General features: G+C 40.5%; 1 protein-coding gene across 2 annotated transcripts in view; it reads right to left on the minus strand.

Annotated features, from left to right (window-relative positions):
* Positions 1-22,152, minus strand: part of ANKS1B (ankyrin repeat and sterile alpha motif domain containing 1B) — a 758,955-nt gene that overhangs the window by 324,510 nt on the left and 412,293 nt on the right. For both annotated transcript variants that reach the window (XM_054028751.1, XM_054028742.1), the window contains exon 14: positions 4,281-4,861. In XM_054028751.1, the coding sequence (XP_053884726.1) occupies positions 4,281-4,861 (581 nt within the window). The remainder of the gene's footprint in view (positions 1-4,280; positions 4,862-22,152) is intronic.

Genomic DNA, 22,152 nt, shown 5'->3' on the forward strand with positions numbered 1-22,152 from the left:
TAAGTTAAGATATATAAATGGTGACAATTTAGCGTAACAAACAGAAGGCTAAGAGGTGAATTGATCACAGTTTATAAGAACAAAAATTTGATAATAGACTCCTCAGTGTAGCAGACAAAGGGATAACAAGATCCAATTCAGACTGGAAATAAGACACAGTTTTTGAGCACTGAGAATAATTAACCATTTGGATCAACTTTCCAAGATGTGTTTTTTTCTAAATGATATGTTTTTGGAATTATTTTGGAGAAATTCTCTGGCTTGTGTTATACAGGAGGTCAGACTAGATGAACCCAATAGCCCCTTTTGCCTTTATAATCTATGAAATGGGAACTTAATTTGTAGGCTGCAATGAAGCACCAAGTTGTTTGATAATGTTTGTAAACCATTAGTGCACTATACAAACAGCAATGCTAATTGTTAGTCCATGACACCCATTATAGGCTATTGGCTCCTCAGCTGTCACCTCTCTTGCGTGGAGACCTGCCTCTCTTTCCCACTTCACTGTGGCTATTCCAGACTGTACAGTTCCTTGCCTACACTGTGATATTCTCAGCAAGCCAGAAGGCCTAAAGAGGCCAGCATCTGTGCTTTGTTTTCTCTCTGAAGGCTTATGAACAGTGTAATTGACAGTGGTTATAAATCACCTCATGGACCTGTATAAATAAGCACAGGTATTCTTAAGGTAAAAAGCATTACACAGAAAACATAAAAACAATAAAAAAAATCCCTGGCCCACAATGATATGTAAACTTAATACAGTAAGATCTCCCAAAGATATTGCAGGAAATTGACATATCTGTCACACTAATGGATAGAGATATTGGTTTGGGTTATTAAGCATCACCTTGCTTGTTCATTTAAAATTGTAGGGTAATTTTCTGAATCCTCTATTTGTTTGTTTGTTTTTCCAAGCCTACTGATGGAAAATATAATTGTGCTGTGGTGTGATATGAGTTGTGAGGCCATATTGCATTCCTTGCAAGATGCCTTTGCACATTTGTTAATTTGTAAGTTTTTACTAGTTTCATAGATTCCAAGGCCAGAGGGACCACTGTGATCCTGTAGTCTGACTTCCTGTATAACACAAGCCAGAGAATTTCTCCAAAATAATTCCAAAAACATATCATTTAGAAAAAAAAAATCCAATGTTGATTTAAAAATTGCCAGTGATGGCAATCCTTGGTTAATTGTTCCACTGATTAATTATTCTCACTGTTAAAAAAATACCTTATTACCAGTCTCAGTTTGTCTAGCTTCAGATTCCAGCCACTGGATTGTTTTATAGATTTCTCTGCTAGACTGAAAATCCCATTATTAAATATGTGTTCACTATGTTGGTACTTATAGACTGTAACAATCTTTTCTTTGTTAAGCTAAATAGTCTGAGCTCCTTGTGTCTATCACTATAGGGTATGTTCTTTAGTCCTTTAATCATTCTCGTGACTCTTCTCTGAACCCTCTCCAATTTATCAACATCCTTCTTGAATTGTGGGCACCAGAACTGGACATAGTATTCCAGCAGTAAAATAAACCTCTCTACTCCTATGTGAAATTCCCCTATTTATGCATCCAATTATTGCATTAGCTCTTTGGGCCACAGCATTGCACTGGGAGCTCATGTTCAGCTGACTATCCACCATAACCTCAAAATCTTTTTCAGAGACACTGTTTCCCAGAATAGAGTCCCCTATCCTGTAAATATGGCCTACATTCTTTGTTCCTACATGTATATATTCAGCAGTATTAAAGCACACCTTGTTTGCTTGTGCCCAATTTACCAAGCAATCCAGATCACTATGTATAAGTGACCTGTCATCTTTATTATTTACCACTCCCCAATTTTTATGTCATCTGCAAATCTTATCAGTGATGATTTTATATTTTCTTTCAGATCATTGATAAAAATGTTAAAGGGCATAGAGCCACGACCCAGACCCCACTAGAAACACGCCTGCTAAATGACATTTTGAGATCTATCCGTTAGCCAGCTTTTAATCCATTTAATGTGTTCCATTTTAATTTTAAATTGTTGTTGTTTTTAAAACAAAATGTCATGCAGCACCAAGTCAAACCCCTTACAGAAGTATATTACATCAACATTATTACCTATCTCAACCACACTTGTAATCTCATAAAAAAGAGACATCAAGTTAGTTTGACAAGATCTATTTTTAATAAACACATGTTGATTTTGATTAACTATATACCCTCCTTGAATTCTTTATTAATTTAATCCTATATTCTTCCCCCTGCCCCCTTCCAAGAAAGACCGTAAAATAAAAGGGGGTCCAAGGACTGGCATGGTACAATAAGCGAGAAAGCATGAAGACAATAAGTTAAAAGTGTTTGGAAATAGAATAATTTTTTGTTTATTTGTTCATATATTTAATGTTAGGAAAGAAGAGTTCTACTTTTTCCTATGTGATAATACCAGTGACAGGAGAAAAATCAGAGTGATGATATAAAAATCCCAGCATCTGCAATTTTAGAACCTACACAATTTTTGGTAAATTAAGTTTTCATTTTTAAAGGGTCAAATTTTGATCTCAGTAACTTCATGACTTCCCTAAAATGTATACCAGTGACTGAGATTACAATGTGACTCTAAGCATCTTTTCATTGAGAAGATATAGCCTTGACAATTCAAGCCACCTTGTTGGGACCCTATTAAATCAGCTGTAAAAGTGACCTGCAATAACCTTTTTAAAAATTGAGTTTTTTTCTGAGACAAAAGGAACATGTGAAAGTTTTGGGGTTCTTTTCATTTTTTTTTTTTGTCTTTTTAATATTTTTAAATACCCTGGAGCTTGTCTCCACTGGAGTTAGTTCATGTAGTAGCATTACAGTGCAAACAGTGAGGGTAGATGATAGAGGTGCACTGGTGTAAAAAATGACCTGCACCAGAAAATGGCTTAGCCCAGTTTCAAACCCTTGTATGCAAAAGAAGCAAACAAACAAAACCTGAATGTAGCCAAGCTTCAGAATATCTATCTCTGTTGTCCTTGGTTTTACTAGAGAAGCTAATGGGTATCTCTGAGGGTATGCAATGTTAGTTTTTACATTTTAATTGAAAAGAAGTGGTGGCATAACTTTAACTAAAATGTTCTCTCTCTATAATGTTAGTCAGTCATTGACATCAAATAGGTGATAACATTATTTTTAAAAGAATCTTTAAACAGGGACTAAAAGGCCTCCCCCTCTCAACTGCTAAGTTTTCACCCTCTTGAATCTTGTGATATCATCACTTTACTAGTCATTAGATAAGCTTCCAGGAAAGATAGGACATAAATTTCTAATTTTGAAAAACAAGTGTAAAAAAATAAACCAAACCAAACCCCCAAGTCCCTCCACACCTTTCATGCCTTCTTTATAGGTCATTAATTGGGGGGCGTATGTGTTGGGAGAGATACTACCCTTAAAGAAAGGTGACTGCAGCTACACAACAGTTGCAAAATGTCAAATGTCCCCCTCTCCCAACTCATTCACCACAATAAGATGGGAACTTAAGTGTCTACGGGGACAATTTATATGCTTAACATTTGGCACAGCAGTAAGGAAAAAACTCAATTAGAGTAACGACGTTATAAAAATATTGAAAACTTTAAACCAAATTCTGAAACTACAGAAAAATGTCCTTCAAACATCCCAAATCAAAACAGCCCCAGGAACAGCTCCCCTCCAACACCCCTCATTCCTGTAAGGACTAGGAATATATGAAGTGTTGTGTACAAGGGCGATTGAATGTCAGAGGATGTGTTTATACATCAAGGGCTTGTGAAAACTCAACATGTTTTGTTCCACTTAAAGTGGGATCTACAGATTTTTCATATCTGCCATTTTCTATTGTCCTCTGTGGGCATTCACTGGTGCCCTAAAGAGGCTAATGGAAATAATCAACAAGCATAGAAATAGCAACAAGGAGCAGCAATGTGAAGGTATTTTATCAGGTTTATAAATTCCAGTAGTGAAGAGGTTTAGTAGGATATAATATGTGCTTTCTCCTGAACAACACAGAAAGTTACAGGATTACTTCTGGGTTGATTTAATTTCCTATGGAAACAATAGACTCCACTAAGTGTTTGGCACTGAGAGCAAAAGTGTATTCCATTTTGTCCCAGCTGTCAAACCACTATGTATTACCCCACGATACACATTCCCTGAGGATTTGTTGTTGGGCATATTCACTTCATAATTTCTTCCCCCAGTAACTTTGATAAGAGAATAGTTTCTTCACAATTTTATGCATTTGTTTGTGTGTAAAGTGATCAAAGACTTACTTCTTCCCATTCTGAAGTGAAGGATGGTGTTCTTTCAGAATTTCCTTTAGAATTTTGTTGGCTTGGTGTGGGTTCACTCCAGTTGCTTCTTGCTTTTTTCCCATTAGGTGGATAGGAGATGAGATTAGAGTCAGACTTTGAAACATTTTTGGATAAATGCATTTCAAGCAGCGTCTTTGGCAAAGATCGAATCCTCCCAAGTGTGCACGCTCGCTCCACAAATCCCCCAGTAGTAATAATCCATTGCTCGCCTATTCTTGTTTTTGTGCCAACCAATGTATGATTTTCTAATGGATTAATTTTAGTATGAAATATAGTTCTGTTTACAACTTGTGGTTTTTTTTTCTTAGCTGGAGGATCAGGGTTGTTTTCCTGCTGTAGCTGTCTCTGTTGTACTGTGTTCTTGTTTAAACTGCTTTCCTGTGGATCGCTGCAATGGTTTGCTTTATTATACAGTTGAAGTGGATTTTCAGGTGGATCACATGCAGGTGAAGACCCATGAAGTAGACCAGCAAATTGCTCAGCGGGGTGTCCTTTGGGAAGCTTGTTTTCAGTGAATGTTTCTTGCTGACAAAGATTCTCTGCAAAATAGTAAGGGTTTTTTTGTTTATAATTTTCATCAAATACCTTTTAAAATCATAATGGTCTGAACACAGGAATATTTTTGGTATGCTTTTTGGTACTTAAATATGTATGGAAACAGAAGCTTGATATTTCCTATAATAGCAGTCATGCACTGGTTTATTGTTAATCTGTTAGAAAGTTGTACTTTGTTTTTTTCTTGATAAATTTGATTAATTGGTCTGCTTTGGTTGGAAAATAAACATGAGTACCGTGGGAGTGCTGTAAATAACAGCTAGTAGAAAGGGGAATTGTTAAGATACTAATGGTCATTTTAATCTATTAACTTGATGGTTTCTCTAACTTTGCTGTTGAGAAGAAATAGGTACAAACTATACAATCTGTTATAAACTAAATTATTTGGGTACACTTTTATGTGGTAAAATGCATGTGCAACTATGATTGATACAGATATTGTACTGTCAATAATTACTCTTTCTACAGCCTAGTTAATAACTTTGCATCTAAACTAGGATTCATTTTTCTTGACAACAGCAAAAGAACAGTTCTGGCTTTTGTTTTTATTTCTTGCAAATTTGCAAGCAGAGTTTCAAAGTAACAGCAGCGATTGTAAAAAAAAGAATAGGAAATCAAATACATTTTATTGTCTCCAAAATATCCCATGTCTCTTCTCTTTTAACAATAAGCTTTCTGTATGATTTAGTACCAAACATACTTTTTTAGCAACCACTAGGAATGTATTTGCCCTTGTAAACCTGTATCTACACAGGCCAAGAGAAAGGATTGAGGGCTTCTTCACACACAAAAGTTGTACTGCTTTCACTATACTGGTAAAGTTAAAGCAGTACCACCCCCTTAGTATGGATGCAGTTACAGAAGTGAAAGATGCACCTTATTATTACTGGTGCTTTTATACCAGTATAACTGTGGCTACACTAAGGTTGTACCTGTATAACTATTTCAGTTAAAAAACCAACCAAATATCACACCCCTAATGGAAATAATTGTATCAGCGTAAAAACTATGTAAAAACCTTAAAAGTCTATTTGATTTTGTGCATAGTGAAGCTATCAGAAGGAATAAAAATTATCACCATATCATAAATTGCATGAAAGTCGATCAGTTTCCTACAATTTGCTAAAGCTTGTCATAAATCATGGTTCTCAAACTATGGTCCATAGAAACCTTCCTGATGGTCCATAAAATGAAACAAAATTAGAGAAACAAGCAGTGGGAGATCTAGAGAGTTGGTAGAGGAGATTGAACACAAGAGGCCCTCTTCTTTCACTGGTCAATAGTCTGAAAAAATTGGAGAACTACTCTTCCAAGCACATTGCTCAACACTATTGCACAATACTAAGCAGAACTAGAAAGAATATAATACCCTGTTAAAGAAAAAAGTACTTATCTCCTTTGAAAAGCAGATGCCTAAAATATATCTGTTAGGCAGACCTGAGCATTTTGGAACAGAGAAGGTGTAGGATGTTATGGCAAAGAAGAGGACGTGGGATGTGATAGAGTTTGCAGAATCAAGGACATCAGGAAGGCTGTTTTGGGGGATAAAAAAGAGGTCAACCCCCTTATTTTCTTTCAACTTTTGAAATTTGTTGGGTGAGTTCTGTGGGGGTGTCACCTGGAGGGTAAATTCGGAAGGTGGCAGCTGTATATAAGCTGACTTACTTGATTCTACTGAGAGAGCAGGAACACTGACTGTGCACCTAATAACCATGACAGTGAGATCTCTCTCTCTGGTTGTGTCTAATTTACTTAGAAGTGTTAGTTGGTAGTTTGCCTTTTCTTTTTTTAGGCATTTTCCTTTCTATAGTTTGCTTTAAATAGAATATTCTAATAGTTTGTTGTATACAATCCTTTCTTTTCCCCATTTGAGTTGAACACTGAATAGTCTCTATTCAGTGTTCAACTCAAATCCAATATATATAGATTTGCTTGGTTTTATTACTGCTCACTCTGAGGGTTTTTAGTGTAAGAGACCTGGGTGTAGATGGTCTGGCCTAGCAGTCACAGCTGGACTGTGGTCCGCACGTTAGGAACAGTAATTGGTGAGCAGGGGTTGGAAGAATCACTAGAGCTGGGTTCAATAAGCAAGAGTCATGGTCAAAATCAGTCTCATATAGGAGACTGGAGATCAAAGGTAGTATGAGGCTGGAATCAGGATCAGAGTCAGGCTGGGATCGGAAGCCAGAGACCAAGAGACAAGGTGAGGTCTGGAGTCGCAGCAGGCCCAAAGTCTGTGTGGTTGCCAAGACAACTTCGTGTGGCACACTCCAGGGTTAAATAGGGCACTTGGCCAATCAGAGGCTCACAGGTTCTGTTACTCTGGATTTCTTGGGCTTCCTGTGGTGCCTACTCTTTACAATACTCACTGTCTGTGGCTTGGCATGGCCACCTGGGGGCACTGTGGGACTATCAACTATCCCAGGCTCTCCAGACCAAGGTTCTAATCCCTGCATCCTAGTTACACACCTCTTCAGGGGCACCCTTCCTCCAGGTGGGTGCTGGGCCTGGTTTATCTGTGTGGTCTAGATTAAACCTTTTTACTAGGTCAGGGGCATGGACTTGGGCAGTGGACTCCCAGGAATGCTCTTTGGGATCATAGCCCCTCCTCCCCCAAGTCAAATAGTTAGTACAGTCTGCCTCTCTGCAGTTTAGAGTTGAGGATAACATGGACTATATATTCCTCATACCCATGGACCTGGACTGGCGGGGTAGCTGTTGGGACTGATTGGGAAAGAGGTCCTCTGTATAACGCTTCAGCAGGGATATGCGGAAAATGCGACTTAAGAGCTCAAGAGAGCTTCAATTTGAAGGTGATGGGTTTTATTTGCTGAATTGGAGGTCTAACTTGCAAGATGTCTTGTTTGTATGGAGGTGTTCTGCTGCAAGTCAGACCTTTTGGCCTACCATGAGAGCTGAGCCTTCCTGGAATCGATGGTTTGTGTACCACTTTATAGTCCCATTTTGCATCTTTGAGGTGGTCGTTAAGCTCCTCCTGGATATGGTGAAATTGCTAGATCCAGGTAGCAGCTGTTGGGTTCAGGGAAGCTGCTGGCAAGGTTGCATGGAAGCAAGGGTGTAACCCATAATTAGCAAAGAAGGGACTCTGCCCCATGAAGGTGTGGTTGGCATTGTATGAGAATTTGGAGTAAGGAAGGAGGGAGAACCAATTATCTTGATGGTAGTTGAAAACACATCTTAGGCATTGCTCTAATTCTTGGTTCACCCTCTCTGTCTGCTCATCTGTCTGGGGGTGAAAGATAAAAGGAGGAGGTAAAAGTTCGAACTTCCATGAGCCAGACTGTCGGCTTTGGTCTGGAAGCCCACAAAGATGGATCATTTGAACCACCAGGAGTTGAGCCATTGTTTCAGCAGAGGGCAGGCTGTCGCAGTGAATGAAATGCACCATTTTGGTCAGTTGGTCTACAGCAGTCAAGACCACAGTGTGGCTATCAGAGTCAAGGACTTCCACTATGAAGTCCATCATGATTGAAGCCCAGAATCTAGGCAGGATCTACGAGGTGCTAGGGCACCAACAGACTTGAAACTTTATCTCTTAGTGGGCACACACAGCTCAGGAATCATAGTCCTGGACTTCAGTTCACAGATGGGCCACCAGAAGAAATAGAAAGCCATGTGGAAAGTCTTAAAGTGGCCTGCCATGAAGTGTCATGGCAGAGATGGAGCACTTCTAGCCAGGGGGCCCTGGTGGAACATATATACACATTGATGTAGGTGATCCCATCCTATGTGGAACACTGCATTTTGGTTCTGGCTCTCATTTGCTCAGGCTGTTCCATCACCTCCTGAGATAACAGATTGCGCCGTGAAGTGGATCAAATCAGATCAAGTAGGCCTCAGCATGTTATGGCACTAAGGAAGTTGCAAGGTTTTAGGAGAAAGGGTGGTTCTTAGTTGCTCCTTGCTTCCTTGGTGGAATTCCCCCTTTCAGGATAAGGCTTTGGCTTTCCCATTCCTGGTTCCCAGGTAATAGGTGATGACAAAATTGAATGGAGAAAAGAATAACACCCATCTGAGCTGCCTTTGGGTCAAGGCTTGAGCCTTCCATAGATATTCAAGGTTCTCATGATCAGAAAAAACTTGCACTGGGTGGGCGATGGTGCCACTCTTCGAATTCAATTGCAAGTAATTCCTTATTTAATATTTCATAATTCTGTTTGGCAGGGGTGAGTTTTCGGGAGTAGTAGGCATAAGGGCACAACACTTGCTGTGGACTATACCTCTGAGAGAGAGTGGCCCCAGTGGCCACCTTGGAGGCATCTGCTTCCATTATGAACACCTGGGCTGGGTGCTGGTGTGCTAAAATGGAAGCAGTGGTGAAGGCAACTTTGAGTTATTTGAAAGAATTGTGAGCTTTGGGTGTTTAAACAACTTTGGCAGCCTTGCAGATGGGGTTGGTAATGGGGGCTATTTGTCCTGAGAAGCCTGGAATGAACCATCAGTAAAAATTTGCAAAGCCCAGGAAGCACTGTAACTCCTAGCGGGTCCTGGGCATGGCCCATCTGCAGCCAGCCTCCACCTTCTGGGGATTCATCTTGATGTCTTCTGGGGAAAAGATGTAACCCAAGAATTCTGTCCATAATCTTTCCAGGATGGAATGAACATCGTAACAATGCTGCTCAGGATTATCTGAAAAGACAAGTATGTCATCAAGATAGCTGATTACATACTGGTCCAGGATGTCTCTAATTAAGTCATTCATGAAGTGTTGAAAGATTGCAGGAGTGTTGTTGGTCAGCTGGAATGGCATAACTCAATTTTTGAAGTGCCCAAGCGGGTTTGAAAGGCAGTCTTCCATTTGTCTCCTGCCTTGATGCGCACTAGGTTATAAGTGCCCAAGAGGTCCAGTTTGGTGAAAATTCTGGCAGATCAGAAACTCCAAGATCATGTGGCGAGGATACCTGTTTCAGACCGTCACCTGGCTTAGGGTCTGATATTCTATGCAAAGGCATAGCGTTTCATCCTTTTTCTTAATGAAAAGGACTGGAGTCCCTGCTAAGGAGATGGTGTGCCAGCTGAAGTCCTAGGCCAGGTTTTCCTGGATAAACACATGAAGGGCTCCTAACTTGGGCTTGGACATTACATAGATCCATCCATAAGGGACCTTCACCCAGGTTCCACGTCTATGGGACAGTCATAGTCCCTGTGCGGAGGTAGTGTGTCTGCGCTCTTCTTCCCAAAACGTCCACATAAATCCTTATACTTTTCAGAGAGATGGGGACTCAGGCTTGGGAGTGACTCTTTCTGGCTAGCTGCTGCCATCTGGCATTCCCAAACAGGTGCTGTCACTTCTGATCGGCTGCAGGAGTCCTGGACTAGGGGGTTGGGACCACCTGCATGTAGGCAGGTGAGGCCACTTGGGGCAGCATTCAGAGGAGAAGCTGATCTTCTTTTCTTACCAGGAGTTGCAAGGATCCATGCTGCTCCAGCCAGGTGATGCCAAGAATTAGGGGGAAACATGGAGAATGCATCACATTGAACTGCAGCACTTTTCAATAGCCCTAGATTACGGCCTCTAGAAGTATTGTTTCCTGTATCACTGGCCCCAAGGACAGGAGGGACCCCTCTATCATTTCTATGAGAACCAATGTGAGCTTTAAACGGAAGGGAATTTGTAGTGCTCAAGCAGCTTTGGCATCTATGAAGTTATCAATAGCCCTGAAATCAATCAGGACTCAGGGGAGGGGAATTGGGTTGGCCCCATCCATGGTACATAATTCTATTCCTACTTGGAAGTGTGGGGAGGACCTGCATGTCCTATATTGGATTTCTCTTGAGGGCTGGGGGTGGTTTCAGTGCATAGTGCCTTGGTGGTGGGCAGGCTATACCTGTCATATGTCCTAGGCTCACTCATTTCCTGATTGCTTGCAGGTCGAGGTCCATGATGTGCATGAGGTGAGGGCATGTCCTGGTGCTCTGCAATTAAAAAAAAGCCAAACAAACAGGTTATTGTGCTGTCACCATTCCTTTTCTTCCAGGATCTAGTGTCGGTGGACCAGATCAACCTGCAACAGTTCATGGTTGGACCCTGGGGATTTTGGTATGGGTGAAGCAGTGGCAGGGTGCCCCTCCTCTCCTCCTTTTGCTCGCTCAGCCAATTGTCAATGCAGAGAGAGAGAGAGAAGTCAATGAATGCATCCAAATGGGACAGGGTCTCAACGTGGGTTAGCTCATCATTTACTTCCTCACTAAGTCCACACTGAAAATGATGCAGTTGGGCTGCCTCATTCGATTCAATGTCAACTGCGAGCATATGAGGCAGCTGGCCCTTGCTGGAGCCTTCATACTGCAGCTTCCACTGAGCGAGAGTGATGAGGATAATCAAAAATGGCTGAAAATGCTTGCAAAAAGGAATTCCAGTCTGTTAACACTGGGCTGTCCTGCTCCAGCAGGGGAGAAATCCAATCCAGCACTTTTCTAGCAAGTAAACTGATAACTAGTCCCGCCCTGGCCTCATCAGTGGGATGCATTTGAGGGCAGAGCAGGAAAAGAAGATGGCATTGGTCCAGAAACCCCTTGAATTTCTGGCAGTTCCCATCAAAATGTTCATGTAGTGGTACTGCAAGGTCCTGTTTAGAGGGCAATGGCCCAACCTGAGCCTGGAGCATGGTATTCTCTTCCCGGGACTGTGCTAGCTGTGAAGTGCCTGATTTTCTGCTAAGAGCTGCTCTACTTGGGACCACAGCAGATGGTTCACAGTTTGGAGTTGCATGATCTGCTCCTGCAGATTTAGTATCCCATGGGGTCCAGTGGGTGATGGTAGACCTGCCCCTTTCATATACCTGTTAAAGGGCTCCCACAGAGGGGGTTGGAAGTAGGTCTGGGTAAAATGTAAGGGACTGGAGCTTAGACAGTCTTGCCTAGCAGTCACAGTTGGGCTGGGGTCCACATGTCAGGAACGCAGTTGGTGAGCAGCAGGTGAAGGAATCACTAGAGCCAGGTTCAATAAGCAAGAATCAGGATTAAAATCAGGCCAGGGCTGGAGATCAGAGGTAGTAAGAGACTGGAATCAGGGTCAGGATCAGGCTGGAATCAGAGTCAGGCTAGGATGGGAGGCTGGAGATCAGGAGATGAAAAGATGTCTGAAGTCACAGCAGGCCCAAAGTCTGTGTAGTTTATTAGCCCCACAGAGTAACATCAGTTACATCGACTTAAGCGGCAGTATAGACAAGCCCTGAGTGTGCTTTTGTGTATTGAGCATTGAATTCTTTTCTCTGTACTTTTCAAGTACAAAGTGCAAGAAAAGTAGGAAGATTTCTATGATTTTAGCCTTCAACACTTCCTCTAGTGTGGTTTACCCAAATAACAAAATTATTGAACATAACTTCCCAAATGTAAAGGGTATGGGGCTACCACAGGTTAAAAATAGCTGAGTGATTAGGAATAAGATTCAAATCTTCTTACAGCCACTCCTTTTGTCAGAGGGTAGGGAATTTCCCTCACTTGTGAATCTTTTTATGTAATTTTTTTGATGACTAGCAAAGCATTGGTAGTCTTGATGCATCCATCTTTCACTAATGAAGTCCAAACACAAAAGAAAAAGAAACAAACAGCAACTACATTCATGCACACATGTAGATATCTGCATTTGTCTGTCAAAAGGTCAAAGCAGGGTCCGTACCTGATGTAGCCAATGTGGGGCGGCCACACTGGTATGTAAAACTACTGGTACATAACACATTGGTGGAAGGGTGCTCACTTCTTACCCAATGAAGATTTATTATGGGAGAGGAACTGAAAAGCAGATTTTTGTTTTTACATACCACTTATGGTCATTGATGTAATGTGAATATTTAATATAACTGTTTCACCTGAATGTCATTTTAGTAGTGTGCATTATAGGCAAGGATGGTAGCACTGCCTATTGTTAAGACTCTGCAACACTTCCTATGATAAGACACTGTTTTCAGATGAGTATAACTTTGCCAAACTTTAACCATTTGGGCTGAAATTTGCTATGTTGGCTGTCTGCCTCCAGCTGATTTTTTTTTTTTAATGTTAAAGCCAAAATGATTCAACTGTTTCCAAGAACAAGGCAAGGGGAAAAATAAGTTCTGACATTTAACAACATGTAACAACCTTTTTCAAATAGCTCGTGCCCACATGCTTTAGAGTAAGCACTGGAAATCTTGCAGAGAAGTGGCCCTTGTGCCAGGCAAGTGTCTTTTGTTGTTCCTGTGAAAATCAGCCCACATTTGGCCAAGTTAAAAGCCTTTGAAGAAATCTTAGTTTGCACATATGCAGTAGAGACATTTCAGATTTCAGCAGCTAAAATCTCTGAAGATTTCATCCTCACTGCATGCTTCAGGCCCCCACAACTCTTAATGCTGACCAGATTGCTCATGCACCCTCCACACAGAGGAACTGAGCATGCTCCAGTCTACGGCTGTAGGGATCATGCTGGATTTTCTCTGTAACTGTTACTCTGGGCAGCTCTGGGCCATGGTGGGACCAGGGACCACCAGTGAGAGTGGGGAGCATGTCTCTCCCATGCTATCAAGAACACCCTCCTGGTGCCCAAGCAGTGTGAATGAAGAAGCTGCCTGACTTGAATGCAGGGAAGATAAGAGCTGAACTAGGGGAAGGGAAGAGAATAGATTGAGACAAGAGGTGAGAGAGAAAGAGTGGGTGGTGGAGAGAAACTGTGACTGGGGGGAGGAGACTATGATTGCTCAGACAAAGAAACTGGGACTGGTAAACAGTAGGGGGTGGAATGGAGCAGGAGAGAGACCACTTGAGGCCAGGAAAGAGGGTAAAGACAGATAAGACTAGAAGCAGTCTGATCAGGCAACCTTAAATCTGGCATTTCCTAACTTTTGAGAGCTTGATTTTCAACCTTATTTATCTTTTAACACAGTTCTTTGTGTGTAATACATTATTTTGCTATAGCATCAGTATTGTGGGTGCTTAGTGCCATTTTGTTGAGGGAATATAGGACATTCAACAGTGGACTAGACCAGTGCTCTATCTAGTACAATATCCTCTCCCTGCCCGATTCTTGATGCATCAGAGGAAAGCACAAGAAAGCAAGTAATGGATAATCACAGAATAACCTGACCATATGGGAAGTTTCTTCGGAACGCAAAACAGCTAGTCATTAGCCTGAAACATGAGGTTTAATATAAATCGTTAAATGTTATTCCATCTAATATAGCTGTGGATGTTCTCATTATCCATATTAATGTCTGATTTTTAAATCCCTTTTTTGAGCTCTTGGCCTCAATTATATTTAGCCACAAAGAGTTCTACTGGTTAATCATATGTTGTACAAAATAGTATTTCCTTTAATCAATTTTAAATTTTACCTTTTGGCTTCATTGTGCATCCCCATATTCTTGAATTATGAGAGAAGGTATATAGGAGTGCCAGATGTAACATCTCTATACTTTCCTTATTTAAAATTACTCCTATATAATGTCCCTCTTTTCTGTTTCTCTCCAAAATAAGCAGTCCTATTTTTTTCAAACACTCTCAGAAAGAGGTCTTTCCATAGCTCTTAATAATTATCATTTGTCTTGAAAACCCTCCTATTTCTATTTAATCATATTTTGGATGGATGACCAAAATTGGACACAGTATTCTAGACTATACCTATACAGGATGCTCAAAATGCGATATTTTACATATTATTTCCTATCCCATTATTTATACATACCAATATTTTGCTTGCCCCTCTTCAGGATGGATTATTTAAAAATAAATTTAAAAAATTGATTTTTAAATTTAAATACAGATTTATTTATTTTTTAAATTAACCCATTTAAAAATAAATTTGAAATTGGCAACTTATGTTAAGACCTAAACCCTTATTATAATCTATTTAAATTAAATACAAAAATAATATTAAGCAATACATGTTTGCAACCAAGTTTTAAAGAAAGTCAAACCATTGAACTGATGGAAATCACTAAGTATTTGGAACCAGAATTTGTTGAAGTGCTAAACCAGATTTGACAGCAGTAGCTTGTTATGCAGGTACAGAGAGAATATTTTCTTCATTTCAGTTAATTCATGTAGTTCAATTCAATGATTAGTTGATTCAAAGTTAAGATACCAGTGGGAGTTGAAAAAATCAGAAACGCTTGTTTTCCTCTTCCAGTCTGTGAATAAAAACTGGGTTTGAGAGGATGAGATCTACTAGTTTTAAAAGCTTGAAGAATACGGTGACTGGAAACAATCAGTTCAATTTACTAACTACAGATAATACTTCCTTTGTTTAATAAATCAATTTTAAATGCAAAACATTTTTAAACATATGTATCCAGCATATTTAAAGTAGTTTTGTTTAATTAAAAATATGCTATTTTTGTACTTTTTACTTTGCATTTGAGTTTCCAAACAGAGCAGACTACAAATCACAAGTAAAAATTAATCATTATGAATAAGAAATGCATCATTCATTATTTTCTAACTTAATATAAACAAACTTACATTTATTCAGATTCTTAATTTTAAATTCATGTAATTGCGTAAATAAATGTGTACAGAAATAATGTATCCTCCTGGTTAGCAAAAAGCAGCACCAACTTTTGTGTGAAGGCTATGTTTAGTTGCAGATCAATATGTTTTAATTGTTTCCAACCAATGATAATCAACCTTACTTCAGAGAAAGAACTTAAAAGTATAAATGCAATTTAAATCAAGGTTTCCTGCTTGCTGCTTTAAATCAATCCACCCTGCTTTTTGACTGCTGTTGTACACTGAAAAGGTGTTTTCACTGAGTTGTCTATAGTGGCCTAGAATTGTTTCTTGAATGGTTACAGTTAATTTTAAATCCATCACATATGAACAGTTAAAATTGTTCTTCCCAATGTGCTCAATGCCCTAGTTTTCTTAGGCCCCTCTAAAGCTCTTCAGTCTTCACTTGGTATTTTATAACTATCTTTAATTGTTGTTTCAACCTGTTTAATTGGCATTGATGTAAGGGCATTGTTTTGTCAGAGGGTTACCATCACCAGCCCAGCCTTCCCTACCTTTGCACAGGTACTCAGAGGAAGATCTATATGAGCAGGTCCTTGGGATATCCAAGAAAGAGAATACTTGGAGAAGGCTGAGTTCCTCAGCTGAATCTCACCTGGAGGAATTCTGTTTATGTTAAACTATTTTCTTTTCTTTCTAATCCTGAAGAAAAAACCTTGAGGAAGAGATCTTGCTTATGAAGAGGATATTGTTTTTAATGCTGCTGTGCCATTCCACAAGCTTACAGTCATGAACAATGTCTGAAATGCAAAAATACATATAGGTCAGTGTTTCTCAAACTGGGGTCGCCGCTCGTGTAGGGAAAGCCCCTGGCGGGCTGGGCCGCTTTGTTTACCTGCCCCGTCCGCAGGTCCGGCCGATCGCGGCTCCCACTGGCTGCAGTTCGCCGCTGCAGTGCAGCCCCCATTGACCTGCAGCGGCGAACCGCGGCCAGTGGGAGCCGCAGTCAGCAGGACCTGCGGACGGGGCAGGTAAACAAACCGGCCCGGCCCGCCAGGGGTTTTCCCTACACGAGCGGCGACCCCAGTTTGAGAAACACTGATATAGATGTACTTATTTCAGCACTTCTGATGTCATCATTATTCTTAGGTGCAGTGCATGTATTGCCTGCTATGGAAGTGTCCATGATATTACTGTGTGCGCAGTGCATGTAAAACATTTTAGAACATATTTCCATTTACAGACACTGAATAATCTAGGTTTGCCATTATCTCACAGCCTCATATTGCTATTTTGCTGGTATCATGAGGGTATATACAACCAGTTTTTGATTTAGACAACAGTTTGCAATTTAAACACCTATTTACACATGGGTGCACCACAGTACACCTCCTGTGGTACAAATATGGATTTTGGCTGACTACCATTTCCTGCTTACACTGCTTGAGTGGTGTAACTTACAAATACCTCATCAGACTAACGCGACATTCTGAATTTCACTCAGAGACTGCAGAATTTATTAAACAAAGTTCAGGAGTATTCTAAATTCAAATACATTATGTGAATTTCCTATTCTGACTTATTATAACTGACTTATTCATACTTGCATCCCAAGAGATGCCCATTTCAAAACAGAAGTAGACTTAGCAAAAGAGTAGTGCCTATTAATAGGGGTGAAGAGAAAGGAACATGTTCAAAAATGTAATGGATAAATTCTGTCTACCAAGTTACATCTTTAACAAGCACTGTTGTTGCCATGGCAAGGGTTTCTAATGTAGAATAAAAATCTGCTGTTAGAGATTTGTGTATAGCTATGGTAACAACCAAATTATGACACCTGTGCTTCTAATCTCTTCAAATTCTGCTTGTGTTTGATCTGGAAAGATGCTTTTAGCAATATACTCTGCACATGTGTAATAGCTATCCAAAACTGTATCCTCAGCACTGAATTCCACATAATCACTCAGTTGACAAACCTGGCAATCCAATTTCAGTGATATTAGTAGCGTATCCAGTGAGTTTTTCTTGTGCTTTCTTACATATTTATGCAAGTTGGAGCCACCTGCTTAGGAGGATGGTAGGAGGATGGCACCTTGTTTGGCAAAAAAAAATGGCTTTGACATACTGGGATACTTTGCGTGTCAATTATATCACTTGTATTTTCAAGGTGATAAAACATGATGATAAGCCAGATAAAGTCACAAATTTCCAGTATTTTAGCTCTGAAATGGAAAATCAATAGAACAGCAACCCATTACTTCATACGGCAGACAACAGTGCTCTGAACAAGTGTCTGCTACTGGAAGGCAATGTGGTAGCTGCAGATTTCTTTAAAGAGGTGCTGCAGTATGTTCTCACTCTAGTAAATGTTATAGATAGGTACACTGGATCTGCATGGGAGATGTAGTAATGTGATTATTAAGCAGTTTATCAAGAACATGGGATATTGCACAACCTTGTATTTTCTCTACTGTGAAACTCTAGTCACCAATAGCAACACAAATAAGGAGCAGCAATGGCCAGCTGTGTTACCTCAAACTCTCCCACTAGAACCAAAGGGACCTGACTCCAAGGGAATCTGCTCTCAGTGCCCCAAAATGCTATGTACACAAACATCAAATGCCACTGACAGCACAAGCCTTTCTGAAGCCCTTAAGTTTTCCAGAGGTCACTACCAGATTTTTTGAGCCACCAATAATATTTTGTTTTGCTTCATCCCACATCATTTTAGTCTTCGTTTTAGATGCACTTTGGCACCTGACTGGACTCCTCCACCTAACTACTGGTTCACTACTGACATCTATCTAATGGCATTTACTGCCACCATTTTTCTCTTGTGCCTCATCTTGACCCTTGTCTTTGTCCTTCTGGTATGTACTAGTACTCTTTTTCATCACTCATAACTAGGGCCCTACCAATTTCACGGCCATGAAAAACGCATCACAACCGTGAAATAAGCCCTTTCCCATGAAATCCAATGTCCTCTTGTTCCTAGGAGCACCCCAGCAAAAGGGGCTCCTAGCTCTGGCTGGGTTATGGAGGGACAGGACTTGTCCATCCCTTGCACAGCCGCTTGGGGGGATGGAGGGACTAGACCCACCTCCGGGTGCCTCCACCTGCTGCAGGACGCTCTGGGACTGGGCAGCAGAACCAGAGGCTCCTGCAGCTGGAGGAGACTTGTGGAGTTGGGTTCGATCCTCCCTGTGCTGCTGGGAGCGCCCCAGCAAAGGGGGCTCCTACCTGCTAGTCCAGGCAGGGCTGCGGAAGGACAGGACTTGCTCTTTCCCTGCAGGGCTGCACTTGGGTATCTCTCCCAGCTGCAGATAGCTCCGCGTCCCTTCCTCGCCACTCTGCCAGCTCTGAAGGCAGCACAGATGTCAGGGTGGCAATCCCATGACCCCCCTACAACAGGTTTGTGACCTCCCCATAATCCCCTTTTGAGTTGGGAGCCCCATGGTTACAACATCATGATATTTCAGATTTAAACATCTGAAAACATGAAATTTACCAATTTTTAAATCCTATGGCTGTGAACTTGACCATAATGGACTGTGAATTTGGTAGGGCCCTACTCATGACCATCTTCTCTACATCACTGACCTCCCTGTTTATCCTTCCCTGTGTCTCCTGCTCTTTAATCCAACCAATTAGTAACCTCTCTTCTCCACACAAAAAAATCATTTCCCTTATTACAGAAAATAAACTCAGTCATTTTAAAAAAATCACCGATCAAATCAATCAGTTAAAAAGGTTCTGTAGAGTTATATTCATCTTCAAGATCTGTTCATGACATCCCTAGATTTCAAAGCCAGAAGGGGCCATTATAATAATTTAATCTGACCTCCTGCATAACATGACCAGAGAATTTCACCCAGTAACTCCTGCATTAAAACCATAATTTCTGGTTGAGCTAGATCATCTCTTCTAGAAAGCTGCTCAATGCCCTTCTTTTAGTAACCCTTGTCCTCTCTTCCCACAATCCCTCCCTATTATTTGTTTTCTCCTAGTCATGTCTTCTCTAAACTTTGCTTTTTGGGGTACAGACCATAACCCTGATTCTCCAATATGTTCGAGTTCTACCCAGACTCACTCAGGGCTGCCCATCCCAGCATAAATTAGAGTGGAAAGCTCCTGTAGCAGATTGAGTACAGCAGAGCTCAGCTCTCCAATGCTCCTTCGCATCATGGATACACCCTCAACCTGCCCTGATTCTTCTACATTAGGGATGGAAGGATGGCTGATGAAGAAGTCAGCTATGTTATCTCTCCCAGCTCTATGCCAGTGGAGATTTCTCCAACAGAGTAAGAATTCTCTACTGGAAATCTCTGGCATGTTTAGAGCCACTTTGTGCTGCATAAAGTGCAAAGTGGCCTTAGCAGACCATAGACTCTGTTCCCATTATAGAGCCTACCATACTTTGGAGCATACAGTGAATAAATATTAACGAGAAAATTGCCTTGGATGGTCTTGAAGGTAAACCAACCAAACAAAAAATAGAATTACTTTACACAATTCCCTAAAAAGGGGCTCAGAATTGGGGTTCAGGTTCATGAAGTATTAAATCTTCCCTGGAGAGACTGGGGAAGGATAAGGGCAGTAGCATAAGGATAATGGATGGACAGGACTTCACACAAAAACTCCACTTACATGTCACAGTGCACTGATGCATTTATATGAAATGGACAAATGCTGGTCAAAGCATGAAGCCCTAATGTTACAGAGAGGGTAAAAGATTAACATCTTTAAGGGATGCATGCTGGCAAAAAATTAAAAAAAAACTACACAACCCTGCTGGTTGCAAGATTCAATGTCACTATGGAATAGCCAAAAGTTATGGTCAATAGCTCCTTCAGTCTGCACAGATCAGTATATGGATGGGCTAAGATTCACAGCAATCACAGGCTGGTTCCCAAGGAATCTGTATCTGTGTTCCCCCTACAAGTTCACAACACTGGCAACATGGCAATCTGCCCTGTAACGTGCACATATGAAACCTCAATATTGATGCAAAAATGATTTGTCATTAATAAATTAATGATACCATGCAATAACCATATGATTATGATTAAGGCAGTTTAGTGTTTGTGGTCCTGAATTAGAGTAAACTGATTTTTAAAGACACCCCCGTCTTCTCCCCCCGTGTCATGGTCTGTTGCCTGTCACTACAGGGCAGAATAAGGTTGCTTGGGCATCCCAACTTTGAATTTCCATATTGTAATATGTTTGTATTTCTTACTTTTAAACATAACTCTGAAATTTCCTAGGTTTATGATGTTTATTTCTGGAATAATTACAATGCCCCTGTAATGTATTTTACCCCATCTCATTTTCCAGCACCGCAATCCCTCATTTATTGCTTTTGAAAATGTAATATTCTGAAGATCATGAACAAGCACATTATAGTGCAGTTTAAGAAGCACTGATATAAATAAATAAAGCTGATTTTGGATATCCAGTGCATGGATTTCATCACAGCTCACATCATAGCTCACATCATTTCAGATAGATGAAATATTGCACAATATCACCCATGATAAATACACATTTCAATAACTTGCTGATGTTAAAATTCTGACTGAGTAACTCAACTCTGCACTACAGCAAGAGGAAACATTTTTTTCTTTGCAAATTTGTGAGAACATTTGTAAAATGAGTGAAAATTGTTGCAAAATATTATGCATATTGCAGAAAGTTAATACACAGTATAAATGCATTAAGAAGTTCTGTCAGCTTGTCTTGCTTGTGGGAGAGAGAAGATTGAGTAGGAAGCAGTTATGCTCAGAGAGTGCAGTTTATTCTTTACTATGTAGTGCATCAGAGAATAGCAATGGAGGAAGAAAGGTCAGTAGCACTTAACAATCAATCCAATGATGCATACCAGTGTGGACAACGTATGCTCCTGGGGCCAAATTCTTCTGTGAACAGCTCCACTGAAGTTCAAGGAATTTGCCCCATCACAAAACAAGTGAAAATAAAGAATAAGTCTTCCTCCAAGTAGATACCAAGATTAATCACCACCACCATAGGCAAAATAGAGATTAGAAACTAGTGGTGGTGAGGTGGGGGGTTTCACACATTCCATGTTTTAAGGAAGAGTATGGCTAAGCAGTGCCCACAAGTCTTATCTTGAAGGAAAGCCTTGTCTTCTACAAATTCCAGGATAGCTCCAATCAAGGACATGTTCTGGTTAGGGTAGATTTTCCCCAGTTTTTCTGCAGACCTAAGGACTGAAACAGACTGTATATTTGCTTCAAAGATTCCTCCCAAGACTCGATATGTCTGAGTTTGAAACAGTCAGTTGTCCAGATATAGGTGCATGTGGATTCCATGACATGTGAGAGATGCTGCCACTACTACCAAGCACTTGGTTAACACTCCTACTGCTGTAGCAAGACTAAAGGGTAAATCTTAGTAATGACAGCTCATAGGCAAAAACTTAAAATATTTTAGGTGGTCTTGATTGACTACAGTATGAAAATATGCACTTTTTAGTTTGTGAGTCCAGAACCATTTTCAAGGCAAGAATAAGTTCAAACTTTGAATGCTTTCTGGTGTAACTGGTCAATTTCCTTAAGTTCATCATGAGGCAAAGGTTTTTTTTATTTTTTTCTTGAAATAAAAGTAACTCAGAAGCAGCTCTTCCTTTTGTACTACTCCAGGACTATCCTTCTGTCCAGCCTATGCTTAATAAGGAATCCACTTCTGATCTGACCAGTGCTTCCTGAGATGAATCCCTGGAAAAGGAGATGTGGGTGGAGGGTTAGTTGGAAGATGGCATGGAATGCAACTGGATTGGGTACTGAACTAAATCATTTTCAACAATTAAAAATCTGTG

This window comes from Malaclemys terrapin, chromosome 1 (genome assembly GCF_027887155.1).
Source record: "Malaclemys terrapin pileata isolate rMalTer1 chromosome 1, rMalTer1.hap1, whole genome shotgun sequence".
NCBI classification, from domain to species: Eukaryota; Metazoa; Chordata; order Testudines; family Emydidae; genus Malaclemys; species Malaclemys terrapin.